Genomic DNA, 18,452 nt, shown 5'->3' with positions numbered 1-18,452 from the left:
TGCAAAGTTAAAAACTTTTACTACCAGGCCCTTTTCAAAAAGTATTTGCCAGCTCCTGAAAAAGACTGTAAATTCAGAAAATAACTGGACCACCATATCTATGCTGGGCTTCAATGAGAAACGCGAATTTGCCCTGGATTCAAGCAAAAATCCAGACACATTTTGCTTACATCAGGACATTGTCCTTCGGCCAGCTCCTGTCTTCCAGTCCACTCCAAAACATCCCGTTCTGCAGAAGCAGAAAATGCAAGCTGAACAGGCAGATGCTAACTGACTGGAAGTCTACTTTAGCCAGGAAACTAGATCTTCCAGTTTGTTACAAATAATTTGAAACAAAGCTGAATAAAACCCATGTTTAATAAAACAATAGACATACCTACGAATACCAAAGAAGAAGCCTATGATGGGATTGGTGGTTGAAGGGACCCCTCACATGCCTAGGGGCCATTCCCCAACACTCCTCAACCGCCAAGGGCCCAGCTGGACTCATGGGCCCAGAGTTCACCACGCAGCCTGAGCGAAGCTGGCTTCCCTGTCCCACAGCGGACAGCTGGCTGGCTGGCAGGGGAGCTGGCAAGCTGGGCTTACCTGGCCCTCAGCGCAACCCAGAAGCCCACTAATCTCCACCACTCCTCAGCAGTTCCATGAGGTGGGTACTACCAGAGCTCCTTTTTACAAGGGGGAAACTAGTGTACGAGGTGCTTCCCCACCTGCCCAAAGTCATGCAGCTGAGATCTGGATGAGCAGCCTGGTGCACCCAGGGCCCTCTGCCATCTCACTCTCCCCACTCCTGCCGTCTCACTAACACACACGTGTCTACACAAGGCCATCTAGGAGGCCAGGGCCCCATGGAACACCGGACCCACAGTGCAGCCATGTGGAGGTGCCTGAGAGCCGTCCCGGGCAGGGCCGCTTCCACCAGGCTCTGCTCTGAACCATGCTCCAGTCAATGGCAGGGGTGTGCACAAAGCTTCAGCTTAGAAACAGAGGGGACAGACCTCAAGCCAGCAGGCAGACAGGTGTGGGTGTGAGTGTGAAGCTTGGGGAGGTGGGGACAGGTGGGCAGGGTGACAAGCAGTCTGGGGGGCCAAGAAATGGGTTTGCCGGGGGATGAGCCTGGGCATCTTGCTATTGTTCAACGTGAGACTCTGTGGCCAGATGGCCCCGCGGCTCCAAGGCCCCTCTCTCCTCCCCATGGCCCCAGGCCCAGGATACCCCTTCTCCTCCAACCATGTTGGCCCCTATAGCCAATGATTCTCTCCCACCAGCCCCAACTCAGTCCCTGCTTTTCGGGGAACTTACTGGGGCTCCTCCAACTCCGGCTCCCCTGTGTCACTGCAGTCTCCCTCCCAACATGGGTACAGGCCCTCGGAGTGTCTGCCCCAGGCGACAGAGCACCAGTCTTCCCCTCCCCCCTCCCTCAAAGGCCAGTGCTTGTTTGTCACAGCCAGGCCCAGAGAGCCATCCTAGGCCATGGAAAGTCTCTCTCTGCTAGAGTCTAAGAGAAGATTGTCCCAGAGTATAGATGCAGGGGTGACAACAGAGAAAAGAGCTTTTCCCCACACCTAACATTCCTGGAGAGTAAGAGAGCTTGGAGACCCAAAGGAGGGGGAGCTCCAGACAGGCAGGTAAGAGCGACCACAGCCCAGCCAACCAGGGCCCACTGTCAGCCTCCAACAGGGCAGGGCCTCCTTGCTCCTTCCCCATACTCCCCCAGCAACCCTCATCAGGAGAGGGCAGCCCCCCAGGGCTGTGTAGCACCCAAGTGGGACCCAAGGAACCCCCCTCCCACCAGAGTCCCTCACCACCCCAGCCCTGCACACAGCTCCACAGCCCCCCACATGAGGCTTCCCCACAAGAGAGCCACAGGGACCCCACCCAGAGAGCATTTCCTGGGACAGATTCCACAAAAAGTACCAGAGGAGCCAAACCACTCCTCTCAGGAGATTATGCATAAGAGACTTGCTGAGAAGGGCCACCAGCCCAGGTCGGGGTACAGACTCCACTCCCCGATGACCTACCTAGTCCCTGCCTAGTCACCAGCCTCCCCAGGCCTCCTCTCCTCAGCTGGGTGCCTCTTGAGACCCCTGAGTACCAGGGGACAATTGAGCCCAAGGAGGGGGAAGGCTCAGGGACTTCTGCCCTCGCCCTGGGCTCAGTGCTCACAGAAGCCCACCCTAGCTCCTGTCTGTGGGGTGGGGATGGCAGCAGTGGGGCCACCTGGTGAGGGGAGGTCAAAGACAGAATCAGTCCTTGAGGGCAATCAGCCTACATGGCCCCAGAGATGGCCCAAGGTGGGGCCCCATTGTCATGGTCAGCAGTAGTCATGCTGGGCAGTAAGATCTGTGCCCTTTCTCACTCATCTGCGTTGGTCACCAGGAACATCTGCTGGAAGGGCTGCTGTCTGAGGTGTGGAGACCCGCATGCAGCATGGACCCTGCCTCTACCTCCCCCTGCCCAGGTATGACATTCACACATTTCACAGGTGAAACTGCTCTGACTGAGAGGGCTCACGGCCAAGGAAACAGAGCCAGGAGACGGATTTGCTAGATATTGGGGCCTCACTGTGTCCACCTGAGACCGAGGAAGGAGCCATGGCCAGCACAGACCCCGTGATGGGGTGCAGCCAGCCAGGGTCAAAATCACCCCAGCACAGCTGGAGGCTCCAGGTGGACAAAGCAATGTCACCATTTGGGGAGCAGGAAAGAAAATACCTATGGATTTGAACATGCAAAAATTAAACGTTAGCATCTCTATGTAACAAGAGGCACAAGTAGCCTCGTGAAAGAGGAGCAGCCTGAGAGACAATCTCGCAGCACTATCGGAGCGGGGTGAAGAGCGGCCAGCTCGGACAGCCAGGCCATGAATGGACAATGCACAGAGGAGAGACACAGCAGCCAGTAAGGCCCGAGGGCTGGGCACCCATGAGCTCACCGGCCACAAAGGCCCTCTGTGCTCCTCCTTGCCCGCTCCCAGCACACGCTGCCAGGCCAGGCCCAGCCCCTCAGGCACCAATACAGGGCCAGCAGGTAAGCGCCCTCAAAAACGATGTCTCATTAACAACTCACCACTGAGTCCCATCTCAACCACCCTGTGCCAAGTACGCGCTGCCAGTTTCTACCCCTGCCCCAGCCCTGCACAATGGGCAGTACTGATGAGGCCATAGGAGTCATAAACACAGAGGCCCACCCAGTCCCAGAAGAGGCCAGAAGACCGTCATTCTAATTAACGTGTCTACAATTAGCATTACAATAAAACAAAAACATAAACTATCAGAGAAGCAGCCCCAGGAGCTTGGCCAGCCCTGCAAGAGTTGCACAAGAGATTCCAGCTCAGTGAGACCAACTGGTATCGGGGAAATCATGTCTCCCAAAAATTCAATGTTGAATTCCTAATCTCTGTGACCTTGTTTGAAAATTAGATCTTGGCAGACGTTATTACTTAAGATGAGGTCACACTGGAAGAGGGTGGGTCCTAATCCCATCTGAGTGGTGTCCTATGAAAGGGGAGAAGAGACAGACAGAGGGAAGACAGCCATGTGATGATGGGGTTACGCTGCAGCTGCAAGCCAAGGAAGGCCTGGGACTACCAGAGCCTGCAGAGAAGAGAAAGGACTTTCCCCAGAGCCTTGGAGAGAGCACAGCCCTGCCAACACCCTGAATTCGAACTCACAACCTGCAAATGTATTGACGATAAATTTCTGTCATTTTAAGCAGCTTGCTTTGTGGCACTTTGCTGCCGCAGCCCAGGGACACTCATGCACCCTCCCTCACCCTCGAGCACCATCCTGCCTAGCACGTTAGTTCATGGCGGGGACCCCCATGAGGAGCAGGTAGAGAAACACCTGCCAAGCACCCCCAACCCCCGTCTCTTACCGTCTGGTGGAATGTTCTCCACAACATTGAGTGGTCACTCCAGGACAGACAATCCTTCTCCAGGCCCACCCACATTCTTCGAATTCCTGCCCGGTGCTTTCACCTCACCCAGATGCCTCACCCACACGTTTGGTGCTTGCCCTCTGGCAGAGACCCCTCATGGGGCATCCTGTGATCTCTCATGGCCCACCTCCTTCTCTGCAGAGTCTGAACCTCATAGGTGGCCAGCTGCATGTGAGGTTGGGTGTGGGTCTGAGCCACAGGTAGGCGTGGCCACCAACCCACAGGCACAGAGCAGGAGGAGGGAGATTGCAGACAGTGAGTGCAAACTGGGACACTAGGTGACACAGCCAGGCCCGGCCAAGCAGATGGCAGTGAGCGCCCAGCCCTGGATGCCGGCACCAGAGATTGAGGCTCAGAAGCCACTGGTTGCGTGGCTGGCAGGCAACATTTCTGGGGTATGCAGTTCCAGGTGCAAGGTGAGGCAAAGAGACACAGACATGGGGTCACTGCAGCCAAAGAGCTGTCCAGGTGTCCCTCCATGACCTCAGCATGTCAGGGACACAGAGTGCAGTAGAGGGGCACCACACTTACCGGGGAGATTGTCTCATCTCCTTCCGTGTCCACAAGGACATGTGAGCTGTCAGAGCACAGCAATGCCCTTCTAGGGGCCCGTCCCTCTCCTTGGGACTCGGGGATCTCGAGGGCGGCTCCTAGAACAGCAGGCATGTCCCCTACCTCGGCTCTGCAAACCCAGGCAGCTCCTCACACAGGAATGTCACTGGAAGGGGCAGCCCTGGAGGGATGAGGACCCTGAAACCCAACTGACTTTGAGGCCGTCCCCATCCAGCTCCTCTCTGCTGCCTGGGGGCACCTGCATGCTCCCTGGGACAGGGATCAGCTTCCCCTCCAGCCCAGCACCTGCCTGGCCCCACCCACCTCTCCATGGCACCCCCTGTAGGACCCACCTTATAAACACCCCCCCAGCCCCAAATCCTGACATTCCCAAGCCACCTGCATTCAAAGCACAACTCACACCCAAGCGCCTGGGGCAGCTTGGACATGCCTGATCCAGAAAGTTCTTACCCCCCCCCCCCTTTGAGCCTTCCCAACGCACCTTCCTGGCACCAAATCCAACCCTTCCCCCAAGGCCGTATCTGTCATCACTGATGGTGCGTGTTTTACTTATCTATCCTGCATGCGATCAGTCTTCCCACCAGGACTGGGGCTCCTGCTGCGCCCCCTCCCCCCTCCCCGGCAGCCCCTGGCACTGAGAAGGCACACCAGGGCCAAAGGGTTAGTTCTCCCCTGCACCTAATCCCTCTCCCACCCTCATCACAGCCACCTCTACATCTCCTCCCCGCAGCCCCAGGGCACCCCCACTGCTCCCACCCAGGATTCCACGTTCTCCAGATAGTTCTGTGGCCTCACTGAACACTCCGTCCTGGTTGCCCATTCACTATGGGGACCCTAGGCCGGGCCACTGATCATCAGGTACTCTTTCTGCAAGAGTATGTAAAATCTCGGGGCTTCGACGGCCACCTCTATGCCAAGGGCTACCGAAGCAACATCTTCAGCCCCAACTTCTCCCCCAAATCCAAGACCCACACCCATCTGCCCACGCAGCATCTTCACCAGGCGTCCAGTGAGCGGTTCAGGCTCCTTCTGCCCCAAACCTGGCTTCCAGTGGCAGCACCTCAGCCGGGCAGAGGGGCAGACTAGGAGCCAAAAGCCCACCCGAGAGCCAAGTTAGGGAGCTCCTGCTGAGAAGAGGGACCGAGCCAAGTCCCCGTACCAAGCAAGTGGCCATCACAGTCCCAGGACTCCCTGCCCACCAGATGGAGCCTTACAGCACCGAGGTCAGAGGCCAAGCAGTGTCTGGCTGGTTGATGTGAGGCTCGGTGCTCTGCCCTGGAGGATGGCACGGGGCACAACTGCTCTCCCCACCAAAAGCCCATGATCCAGGGGCCTCTGGGATACAGTCAGAAGCCAGGTCAGAAATTCTCTGACTTCAAAGCTTCTGACCCCACTGCACCTGGCTGGACTCATTTCGCTCCATCTCTCGCCAAGGGACCACCATAGAAACAGAAAAGACACTATCATCCCACCCCACCCTGGGGGCACCTGTATGGACTGAGGAAAGGGCTGTGGTCACTGACTACAGACGACCAGGTCTGGGGGGGACCAGAAGCTGGGGCAGGATGACTCGAGGGGCATCCAGCACCTCCAGCCTGGGCCTTTTGTTCTGGAGGAGAGGGATCAGGGCATTTCCTGGGTTTTCGTTATGCCACTGTCATGGATTGAATTATGTCCCCCTAAAAATGTATGTATCAATTTGACTGGGCCGCAATTCTGGGTATTGCGTGATTTTCCTATATGTTGTAAATCCTGCCTCTTGGATGTTAATAAGGGGGGATGGGCAGCGGCTGTGTTAGGCAGGATTGGATTGTGTCTTGAGGCAAGCCCTTTTGAGATATAAAAGACAGAAGCCAGTAGAGAGACAGGGAGACCTCACGCCACCAAGGATGCAGTGCTGGGACCAGAGCACCTCCTTTGGCCCCAGGGTCCCTGCGCAGAGAGGCTCCTAGACCAGGGGAAGGCTGATGAGAAGGCCGACAGAAAGAGAGCCCACCCCTGGAGCTTAGGCCCTGAATTTGGACTTTTAGCCTACTTTTTTTTTACTGTGAGGAAATAAACTTCTCTTTGTTAAACCCATCTACCTGTGGTATTTCTGTTACAGCGCACTAGATGACTAAGACAGCCACCAACTAACCAAGCCAGTCCCCTCCCCCGATGCAGGGGCTCAGCAACCAGAACAGACATGCACAGGAAAAGGACCAGGGCCCTGGCCCAGGGAACCCCACTGAGGGCCTATCCACTCAAAGACTCTGACTTCCCACAGGGCCCAGGCCCCCAAGTCACGTTCTGCAGGAAGCACCATCTCATCTCCTCAACACAAGCAGCGGCTAGCCCAATCCCACAGCACACAACATACGAGGGTAGGAACGCCGAGGTACTCACTGTCTTCTCCTGGGCAGGGCATGCCGGGCTCCTCAGGGATGCTCGGGAACACTGCGCACAAAGGAAGGGAGTTAGTACCAGTGCAGTGGCCGGTGGGCGCCCAGTCTCTCATCACAAGCCCACTTTCCGTGAGGTCGACCAGAAACACGTTCATATGAAGCTCTATGGTGCCAGTGAGAACCACTCTTGGGAGATACTCACTAAGGTAGTGTGTCAGAAACCCAAGCAGATCATCTGTGCATGCCAAATTGCATTTTATAAGACTCCAAAATACACTAAAAACTTCAGGGGAAAAGCAACTGGAGGAGTCACGATAACAAAGTTATCAAACTGACTTGTACTAAGAATAAATGAATACAAAAATCAGGAAAGAACTGCAATTACGTTGAAAAAAGAATTTTTAAAAGCCACATTAGATTCAATTTCTTTAGACTCAAGACCAAGTTCAAAATTAAATGTTATAAAATATACCCTGAGCTTCCACAATAAATTAGTAAAATAGAAGCTACAAAAATATTAAAACTTTTAGCTACAACAAATTTTTTCTTAGTCTAGAAAATAAAGGGGATTTTTAAAGCATCAGAGCCTTCAAAATGGAGAGGCAAAACCAGTGTGCTGATCGTCACAGTAAATACAGCACACTGTGGCCGGCTTTACTTTAAAAACTTCATTTTACCACTGAGCTTCTGGTAAGGGTGATGGGAAGATTTGGTAATGGATAATGGCAATGGTTGACGAATATGAGAAACAGATCGTGTCGCTGAATTGTACACATGAAAAATGTTGATACGGTAAATGATCTGTTACATATATACTTACTACGATAAAAAAGAAAATAAGGGAAAAAAACCTCATTTTCATTAAGCATGCCAAAAATTTTGTATTTTAACCACTGGCCCAGTGTCAGGGACAGTGACTGATTTGACAGGAAATGGGATGGTTTGCTGCTGGGTGGTGGTCTGAGTCCAGCCCTGGCAAAGAGCCGACGCCACCAGAACCAGACTCTGTCAGGCCCCAAGACACCCTGTAGAACCGAAAAGCATTTGGGGACCCAGTTTGAAAACCACAGTTTGAAGATTCCACCTGGGATCACGGCTTACCTTTCCCATCATCCATTTTATAAACCAACTCAGAGCTTAAAAAACCAACGAACACCGTAGACCTGAAGAAAGCCCGGAGGGGAATCAGGATGGGACACAAACTCCTTTGGGCTGCCCATCGCTCCCCCACCCACCAGCACATGTGCCAAACAGATGAGCTGTGAGCCAGTGAAAGGTACAGAGAGGCTGATCCTGCCAACCCAAGCAGGTCCCAGCTCCCAAAGAGGATAGCCATGAGGAGCCAGGATCAGAACGAAGGGTATGCTTCTGCGTCCTGTGAGAAGCCACCTCTGCTGTACCCAATCATATGGACTCTTTCCCAGTAAGAGTAATTTTTATTTAGGTCAATAAAATCTTAGAGAAAAAACAAAACCAAATGGCACTGGAGTGAACATGTTCAAATTCTCTGGCTTCACAACATTTTAAACCACGATCTCCTCTGTGTGGCCTCCAGGCCCCAGGTGCCCCGACAAAGCTGCCCATCTATGGCCATGGAGGGTCCCTCTGCCCCCTGCCCACCCAGGCTCCCACCTCCACAGGCCACAGGGGGCAGACATGGGTGACCCTTCCCTGCCAGGCGGTCACTCACCATGAATGATGAGCCCTTCGTCCCTGCGCTGACAGGACAGGCGGAAGGCCTCCTCCAGCTCCATCTGGGAGGACACAGTGCAGGGGTCACCTGGGCGGGGCAGGAGACATCGCTGAGGCTGCCAAGAAGCGCCGCCATGCTGTTGCATCACAGTGAGCTCAGGCGGGCAAAGTCTCCCGGCTCAGGCCAGCCACCCAGAGTTTACAGGCAGGTCCTAGAGCAGCCCGTCCAGCCCCGCATGTCACCCAGCCTGAGGTCCCTATCACAGGCAGTCGGCCCCAAGAGGGAGGTGAGTCCACCCAGGACCCTGGGAATACTGCCATGGGGGGCCCAGAAATGCTGTGTTGCTGGCCCACATAGCCAACAATACTAGAACATTCTCCTCCAATCAGTCTTAGACAGGAGAAAAAGGGCTCTCTCACTAGACAGGAAGGTCAAAGTGTCTAGAAACAACACCACAGGTGTCTACTTGCAACAGAAAGAGGAGGCAGGAGGGGCTGAGGTGCCTGACACTTTGTTGAAAGATGGATATCGAGAAGACCATTACTTTATATCAATTTATGTAAATGTACGCTCCTGTGCCTATTTACAGATATGGAGCCATGCAACATACAGCTGGAGAAGAAGCACCCCTGTGTGGAGAGTGGCTCTGTGTGATGGCTATGATGCCCACCCCACCTGCTCACCATGAGGAAAATGCCAGGCCAGTCTGTCCATCCTCCCCGAGAAGCACTGAGGCTCCAGCATGTCTTTGACTACCAGCCACAGCTGTGTGGGAGAGGGGGTCCCTGCTGGACTTGCTCCAGCACCTGGCTGCCTAGGACGTTTGTTTGCCAGCCCTGCTCGGAGAACACGAACCTCCATCCCTGACCCTGAGCCCCTCCAGCCCTATGTCAACATCTCAGCCTCAGGAATCCCATTTAGATCAGCAAAGTTCATGTTCTAGGGTGACAGGAGCTCTGACTGCCCAGGACGACATTCCCAAGAGGCCACACCCCCACCCCCACCCCCAGTCCCCTGTCAGCCTGTGAAATGCAGACACCCACCCCCTGCCCTGGGGGATGGGCGTTCCTGCCAGGGCAGACATTCACCATAAGAGGACAGCAGTGCTCTATGTGAGAAAGAAGGAAATACTTTTTTTCTTTGAAGATGGATGGGGCCAGTTCTTATCCTATTAAAAATACATATCAATGTAGCTTTTGGAAGGGAAAGAAATGAAAGGCTCTGATTTCAAAACCAAGTCTCTGCAGCCTGCCAGAGGGTACATGGGTTAAAATGACATGACAGCAGTGAGGTATTCTGTGGGCCTCTGGGCCACAGAGCACCAGCATCTTGCTGAACCAGTCCCAATAAATAAGCCAGCACCACAGATGTCTCTCCCAGGCCCTGGAGCCACCACCTTTCCAACTATAGTAGTGTGTCCGTGTGTGTGTGTGTGAGAGAGAGAGAGTGTGTGTGTGTGTGTCTGTGTGTGTGAATGAGCAAGAGAGGGAGGGAGAGAGAGGGAAGGAAAGAGATCAAGACAGAGGGATAGTGAGGATAAGAGAGAAAAGGGGAGAGAGAGAGAGAAAAAAAAAAAGAAACACCGAGCCAGGAGAAAGGGAGAGAAAAAGAGAAAGACAGAGGAGGGCAGAGAGAGAGACAGAGGGCAAGGGAGGGAGACCTCACTGGGCCCTGGCTGTGCTCGCCCTCCCTCCCCATGTTTCCTGAGAAAATGAAGAGCCCCCGCTTCCCAATCACCCACTGGAAAAAAACAGAATATGAGGAAGGAAGGTCAGGTGAGGAGGGAAAGGATCCACCCAGGTGGGGCTGGGAGACCCCTGTAGCCCTCTTCCTGGTGCTCAGGACCAAGGTCCCCCAGGCCGATGGACACCCCATCAGCACAACCCTGCCCCAACACCCAGCTTCAATGTAATCACCAGCAACCCATCTCCCTCCAGGAAATCATTTCCAATGGTCCCTGCTGGGGAGAAGCTGTCCGCACAAGTCAAACTCCATGGTTTTCAAACTCCGCACGGACAGCCACTCTGATGAAGGCTGACGATGGTGGGGGATGGGAAGGGAGGGGGCAGCTGCAGGGCTACCTTCATCGTCGACCCACTTGAGGGTGAGCGGCTGGCCCTGGTGCAGGCGGCACATCTCCCGTACGTCCTCACAGAGCTCTTCGAAGGTGGTAGCTGCATCCAGGCTGGTGATCAGAATGTCCCTGGGCAGAAAGGACGCCATACGTTTCACCACAGGGAGAACTAAACCAAGTGCAATACTCATTATGGATTGATCAGGTTATTGATCAAAGAACTGGGTGGTGCAAATGGTGAATGAGGTCAGCTGCTAACCGAAAGGTTGGAGGTTCGCATCCACACAGAGGTGCTTTGGAAGAAAGGCCTGACAACCTACTTCTGAAAAATCAGCTATTGAAAACCCTGTGGAGCACAATTCTGCTCTGACACACATGGGGTTGTCATGAGTTGGAATCAACTCAACAGCAACCGGTAATTTTTTTTATGGATTAAATAAATGAAATGAAATTTTTCCCCCAAAGAGCATGTTACAAAATAAAACCACTGACCATGGTTTTTTAAAATTACCACTCTGTATTTCCTTGTACAGACATGAAATATCTATCCACCGCATTAATACGTGTAGATTGCACAGAAAATTCTGTGTTGCCAACCCACTGCCGTCGAGTCGATTCTGACTCACAGCGACCCTATAGGACAGAGTAGAACTGCCAGATACAGTTTCCAGGGAGCACCTGGCAGATTTGAACTGCCAACCTCTTGGTTAGCAGCCAGCAGCACTTAACCACTATGCCACCAGGGTTTCCTAGAGGGAAATCCTTGGGTCAGAAAGCCCCTCCCTCCAGTGGAGAGCTGGGCAGTGGCGTCTGCCCAGGCATCAGATTCAAGTTCTACACCAAAGGGAGCCGGGGAGAAGGGCCAGGTAGTGTTCAAGACCATCTGCATTATCGATTTAAAAAAACATGATGAAAGCCGCCCCATACCTCACTACTGCAAACAGTGACATGAGGCGTCATCTGTGCGAGCGAGAAATTCGAGGAGGAACAGGAAGTGGAAACTGGGGGGAGGAGTTGAGGAATTCAATCATGGAAGGCTGGGTTTTTTAAAACTCTGGAGGGATTGCTCACACTCCCTCCAAGTGGCAACCACACAATTTCAGGCACTTTTTTGGAAACTCAGTCACAGGATGTAATCACATAGCTTTTCACCCAAACATGGGATACCGAACCTCAACAGCTGGGTGTTAGGGACTGAACTGTATCCCCCAAAGAAATATGTTGAAGTCCTGACCTGTGAATGTGGCCCTGCTTGGAAATAAGGTCTTCGTAGATGTTTTCAGTTAACATGAGGTGGGTACTGGAGCAGGGTGGGTCCCAATCCTATCTGAGTGGTGTTCTTATAAGAGAGGCGAGACACAGAGGAAGGACCCCATGTGGAGATGCAGCTACAATGCCTGGAGCCACCAGGAGCTCGGACAGAGCTAGGAACAGATTTCCCTTCAGAGCCTCAGAAGGAATGGACAAGGCAGACACCACATCTCAGACTCCCAGTCTCCAGAGCTGTGAGACAATATATTTCTATTCTCATAACCCACCCAGTTGTGGTCCTTTGTTCTGGCAGTCCTAGGAAATTAACACGCTGGGGACGGCACAGTGATTCCCAGTCACCCCAAACTCCACAAGCACAAATTCTGCTTGAGGGTAACATGGCTGATTTTCTGATCGAGGTTATCTGTATTCCATCCCACCAGTGCCTGTAAACAACAATGACTGTGAGGTTGGCTCAGGACCCGGCAGTGTTTCGTTCTGCTGTACACAGGGTCACTACGAGTCAGAACCAACTTTATGGCTCCCAACAAGTGCTTATAAAGAAAGTCTTCATTCAGGAGACCACAGACTAGGACAGCCACGATTGTGGCCAGCCTAGCGCCTACCACAGGCCCCAGCACAGCAGCCCAGGGCAGAGATCTCACTCATCGTCACCAGGAGAGGGGGTCCTCCCACTGCCCAATTCTGCCCACCAGAACCAGCAACCCTCTGCTCAGGGACCCCAGCATCTGCTCTAAGCTCATTACAGAGATTAACTCAGCTAATCCTCACAATAGGGACAGATGAAGAAACCAAGGCACAGAGAGGGTCACCCTGAGGTCAGCCAGGCCTCCTACCTCTGTAACCTCTGGGAGTTAAGGCCAGTCATCCTCAGCAATGGTCCCCCCACCTCCCCTCCCTCACAGCCCTCAGCCCCAGTGAAAGGTGTTGTCTTCCCCTAATTCCTCAGGTGGATGGCTCTGGTAAAAACCCTGGCACTTTGGGGGTCCGTGACACCAACCTGTACCACCGCCCACTCCTCTGTCACCCAATCCTGATGATTTGGGATCCATCCTGCCCACCCCCCACACCTCCATCACCACTCTCAATCACATCCAAACTCTGAATCCAATCAGCGGGGCACATGACCAACCCTCTGGCCCTTCCTTCTGGAAGCACGCTCCGGCCACATTACCATGTCCAGTCCACTGACCCTCCCACTTCCTCACCCCCTCCCATCCTCACACCCCCTTCCTCCAGCCTACACCTAGGGCTGTCCTTTCTATATCTGTCAACATGCCCTCAGCTCCCCCGGCACCATTTGTCCACTGCACTTACCCAACAACACACCACCCTGACTGAGCCTGACTGTCCACCTATGGTGCTGTGACCAAGATGCCCAACTGTTCCCAGAAAACAACCACACCCGATTTCACCCTAAAACCATGGCCACAGAGTGCAAAGGAGTACACAGTATGACTCATGCCCACGTGAGTCCACTTCCCATGCCCAGATAGACAATAACAGAACTTCCCTCGGCCAAACCCTGACCACCTCCCAGCTGTCACTTTCGTCCTCCAAAGCATTGTGGGAACTTCCTCACAGTCCAAGTCCACATTGACACACCCTCCACTGGCTTCTCCACACCCCCTGGCCAGCTTCTCCACACCCCCTGGCCAGCTTCTCCACACCCCCTGGCCAGCTTCTCCACACCCCCTGGCCGGGAGGCCAGGGCAGGTCACTTACCTCTGGGGAGCTGTTCTGGAATTCCGAGACTGCTTAGGAGAGTACTGATACCCAAAAAGCATGCAACAGGGCCTCTTGGCATGGTCTGGTCACTGAGGACCCCCTAGGGCCTGGCTTCTAGCATGAGCTTCTCCTCTGCAGTCCCCTTCCCAGACCATCAGCTTCTCCTCAGCAATCCCCTCCCCAAGCCATCAGCTTCTCCTCAGCAGCCCCCTCCCCAGACCATCTGCTTCTCTCTCAGCAGCTCCTCCCCAGACCATCAGCATCTCCCTCAGCAGTCCCACACCTGCTCACATACCCTCTCCAGGAAGGAAATTCCAACCCCAGCCCATCACTCTGCAGCTACCACTCCCATTTCTCGTTAGAATGTCTGCAGCCGTTGATTGCCCCCCAGACCTCCCAGCCCCAGATCCCCAGAATTGAAGGGGCCCCTGCTCTGACCCCTTCTTCTCTGGTAACCTTGGGACATCTCTCCAGGGATGTCAGAAGGTCCTCTCAAGTTCATCATGGCTGCTAACTCCCTCCACCCCCAAACCTGCTCACCCAGCGCAGCAGCTCTGCCTTCCAGCCCCAAGGGGCATTACCCCACACCAACCAAGGGCAAGTTGGGGGTAATTCCAACTTCCACTGCCCCCCAAGCCCAATGCTTCTGTCCAATGGCCAACAACCCCCACTCATGCCCCTCCAAGGGTCCGTGGTCACATGGCTCCCCCAGGCCCTGAGAAGGACGAGGCCCCAAACAGCCTGGGCACCAAGCTCTGAGCTGTATACATAGGAGGGTCTCAGTAAAAGCTCTAGAATAAAAGCCTGAGCCGGAGAGAGCCAGCAACCAAGCATCTCTATGACCCTATACTACTTAGACTACGGCTGCTAACCAAAAGTCAGCAGTTTGAATCCATCAGCACTCCTTGGAAACCCTGTGGGGTGGTTCTACTCTGTCCTATGGGGTCGCTATGGGTCAGACTTGACGGCAATGGGATTGGGTTGGGTTTTAGCAGGAGAAAGGCCTGAAGATCCACTTCCGTAAAGATTACAACCTAGGAAACCCTTTAGGGCAGTTCAACTCTGTCACATGGGGTCACCACGAGCTGAAATTGACTAAATGGCAAACAACAAGAAAAAAATAGGCCTCTGGAACACACAAATACCACGGAAGAAAGGGCTGACAATCTGCTTCCATTAAGATTACAGCCAAGAAAACCCTACGTTCAACTCTGTAACACAGGTGGTCACCATGAGTCAGAATCTGCTCGACAGCCAACAAGTTTGATCTGGAACTCCAACCAACAGAGCAGGGCCTAAACTCAGCAAGCGCCTATAATCACCTGGAAACTCTCTGAGCTTTCAGGTACTGCTGGACCCCCCTGCTGAAGGAACTGGGGAGGGGGGGTCAAGCTTCTGGAGGGTACCCAGGGGGGCCATCACCATGCGGATGGCTGAAAAACACTCCCTTTTTTAAGACCAGCGTCTCTGAGGTGTACCATCCTCAGCTCCTGACTGTGGAGCCCCACAGCAGTGTCCCCAGGACACCTCCATCCCAGTGGCAGCCTCTCACCTGGTGGCCACCTCATCTTGGTGGGCACTTTCCAGAACACTGCAGTAGCTGAGCTCTGGTACCGGGTCTCCCCATCCCCAGTGCCCCAGGTCTCAGAGTTTCCAGTCCCCAGAAAGAGACACCAAGGCAGAAGCTTTAGGAGAAGCAGGTGCTGGGAGGGCTGAAGTGGCTGGGATTGGGGAAGGCCTCAGGCAGAAAGGAGAAGGGAGAAGAAAGTGGGTAGAAAGGGACAGGGAAGGGAGAGGGGGAACCTGGAGGATAGTCGAGAGGAAGAATGGGAAAAGGGAGAGAGGGGAGAAGGGAGGAGAGGACTTAGGGAGATGAAGGGGGGATGAGGAAGAGGAGAGGGAAGAGGAGAGAAGGAAGGGGGCTTGAGAGTGGAGAGAGAGAGGAACTAGAAGGGGCTGGGGAGGGGAGGGGGAGGGGACGGGGTGAAGGAAGAGGAAGGGGGCGTGGCCTTCTCAGCCTTGAAACTGGAGTCAGCAGGTCTCATTACAGGGTGCTTAGAAACCAAAGCGCTCCCCAGGGGCCTGAAGCGCTGGGATGGGGTGGGCAGGAGCTGCTGCAGCACTCAGCTGAGAAATCCCTGGGGCACTGCCCTCCAACTCTGCCCAGGACTACTTGGGTGCCTGTGTCTCATCTCTGTGCCAGCTGAACTGGTCCTGACGAAAGACTCAAGGTCTTGCATGCCCCATGGTGGAGGGGCAGCTCCGGAGTGGATGTGTTCTCATCATGGTGCGCTGGGTCAACCCTCTGCTCCCGCTAATTTTTAAAAATGTTACTTGTTGCTAGATCTGCAGGATCCTTCTGTCTGTGTCCTTCTATAGGGTCATTATGAGTCAGAATCTACTCCATGCTGGGTTTGGTTTTCTCGCTGGGAAGGGGCAGCCTCTCGGACCTCTGATGAGACATTCAACAGAGAGCTTAAGAACCAGGAGAGCCAGGACGCTGGACAAGTCCCAGGGCCAGAACTTCGACATTTTAATCAGCCCCCACTCTCTGGGGTCAGATGACGGCACCTTCTGACCTCTCAGGGAGCTACTGGGCCAGGCCCTCCCCAAGAAAACTTCCTTCTTGCTCTGTAGCCACCAACGCCCCTCCCACAAACTTTCAGGTGCCCAGGCTGAGGCCAGCAGAAGAGACGGGGGTTAGCAAGTGGCCTCAGAGAAGAGATGAAGACCACGGAGTCTGGACAGCAAACCTGGGGCCAACTCGCCCTCGGGACCTGACTAGAGACCAGAAGAGGCTGCGCTCAAGGTCAGGAGTCGGCAGGCCCTTCTCCAGGTGCGGGAATCACGGACCCCCAAAGGGCTGCCCAGGACGGGGCCCGGCCTCGGGAAAAAGCCACCCCTCGCTCCCAGGCCTCCATGGCCTGAACCTGCTGCCACCGCCCTGAAGCAAAGGGAAGCTGCTAAAGCCGGACTACCAGGTTCACCGACTTGGGCAAGGCCGGCCCTCGGCTTGGCTCCACTTCCCTCCCGACATGGAGAAGCACCTCCGGGAGCTCCCAGGTTCGAGCTCCGGGCTCCTGGAGACAGATCCAACGCGCCCACTCCTCCCTCACCCGGTGTCCCCGCCGCGCGGAAGGCGGCGGTGGGATCCATTTGCCATGCCACGGAGCCCGGCAATCTGGGCACAATGCCTCTTCACTCCGCCAGGGGTTGCCCAGCGCCAGGGGCAGCCCTTTGACCCGCGCTCGGTCACCGACCTCTGTGAGGCGCCCACTAGTCCCATTTCAGAGACCCAGGTCGAGTCCAGGCCGTCCCAGGCGGACGAAGACGCGAAAGTCTTGTCTGCTGGAAAGGCCCCCAACAGACCGCGCCTCGGCCCGGCAGGGTCCCTCGGTTCTCGCACTCATCTGCGCGCTCGCTGCACCTGTCTTCACCGGCCGTATTACACTTTTTTTTTTTTAACTGAGCTGTCCCGTAAACTATGGAGAAGTTTAGAAAATCGCGATCTTTTTTAAACTTCCAGAAGTGTTCACAATTCTATGCAAATTTTAGCCCTTAAAGGTTTGTAGGCTAATGTCCATAGCCAAATTTCCACTGGAAATGTCAACAGCAATGTGGCCAGGTTGCCAGACTCCCAGCAACGCCAGCTTCCCCCGCCCCTGCACTCGCCCCGCGGGGTCCTCCGGCCAGTACGAGTCGGTAAAGCCCAAGTGCTGGAGCGCGGCGCCGGCACGGCGCGGACCCGGAGCGGCCAGGGACCCGCCTTCGCCCAGCAGCGCTCTCTAGCCGGGCTCCGCCATCCGGAGCCAGGCCAACCCCGCCCTGTCCGCTAGGCTCCCGCGGGTGACATTCCAGAGCTCCCGGGGCCGCCTCTCGGCGCTGCCCGTCGGGACCTCCCGGGATGCACCTGGGACCGAAGGGCCTCGCTGTCCTCCCGCATCGCGGCCGCAGCTCCCGGCCCGGGGTCCGCAGGGGCTTCTCCGGCGGTCTCCGCGCCCCGACCGCCGCCCGCTCGCGCTCCGACTCCTCCAGCCGTCGGGGCGCGAACTCACCCGCTATAGTGCGCCTTCAGGCGGACACGGCAGCCGCTCCCGTCCATGTTGGCGCCGGTCCGGCTCGGCATGGCGCTCCCGACGGCCGTCAGGGCCGCGCCTCGGGTGGTGCGGGCGCTCGGGCCATGGCTGGGGGCGCACCTGGCCGGGGGCGCAGCAGTGCCAGGTGTGGCCAGCGGCGGAACGCGGAAGGGAGTGCGCGGCGCGGGGCGAAGGGACGCGCCGCCGACGGACGCTGGCCCAGCCAACTCTGCTGGAACTTGGGCGCGGGGCGGGGATGGGGGCGCGGCCGGGCGGAGGCGCGCGGCCGAGCGGCGGCGCGCACGAAGTGCGGGCGTCAGGGGCCCACGGGGGCGGGGGTCCGAACATGGCCGACCCGAGGCCGAGCCGGCGGCCAATCGGCGGGGCGCGGTCGTCCCGGGGCGGGGGCGGTGGCACCTGCGGCCAATGAGGGCGCCGGCGGGCGGCCACCTGAGCCAATCCTCGGGGGATTCCGCGGCCGCGGCCCAATCGCCGCGGCGCAGGACGAACTACCTGTCGGGCGGGGCGCGGCCCCACCTGCGGCCAATGGGAGCACGCGTGGCCCGGCTCTGCCCGGCAACGTGAGACTGGGGGCCGGGCTGGAGGGGCCTGAGAGCCCTCTCGGCGCCAGGCTCCTCCGGGAAACGGGCGCCTCCGGGAACTTGTTGGAAGTGCAAGTTCTCGAGCCCCGTCCAGACCTATGGAATCGAAACT

General features: G+C 55.8%; 1 protein-coding gene across 6 annotated transcripts in view; it reads right to left on the bottom strand.

The window, feature by feature from the left end:
- PRKCZ (protein kinase C zeta) overlaps positions 1-17,838 on the bottom strand; it is a 145,517-nt gene extending 127,679 nt beyond the window's left edge. For 2 of the 6 annotated variants that reach the window (XM_064281112.1, XM_064281115.1), the window contains exons 1-4: positions 17,718-17,838; positions 10,670-10,791; positions 8,586-8,675; positions 6,897-6,947 (exon numbers count right to left, since the gene is read on the bottom strand). In XM_064281112.1, the coding sequence (XP_064137182.1) occupies positions 6,897-6,947; positions 8,586-8,675; positions 10,670-10,791; positions 17,718-17,788 (334 nt within the window). In that variant the 5' untranslated portion in view covers positions 17,789-17,838. Of the gene's footprint in view, positions 1-6,896; positions 6,948-8,585; positions 8,676-10,669; positions 10,792-13,251; positions 15,163-15,214; positions 15,614-17,717 lie in introns of those variants that run through there. The other 4 variants (XM_064281111.1, XM_064281116.1, XM_064281117.1 and 1 more) reach the window with 4 other exon arrangements.
- Between the last annotated feature and the right edge of the window lie 614 nt (positions 17,839-18,452).

Source organism: Loxodonta africana, chromosome 3, assembly GCF_030014295.1.
Source record: "Loxodonta africana isolate mLoxAfr1 chromosome 3, mLoxAfr1.hap2, whole genome shotgun sequence".
In the NCBI taxonomy this organism is placed as follows: domain Eukaryota; kingdom Metazoa; phylum Chordata; class Mammalia; order Proboscidea; family Elephantidae; genus Loxodonta; species Loxodonta africana.
Note: the sequence above shows the minus strand (reverse complement) of the source record. Positions and strands in the feature narration are given on the sequence as shown.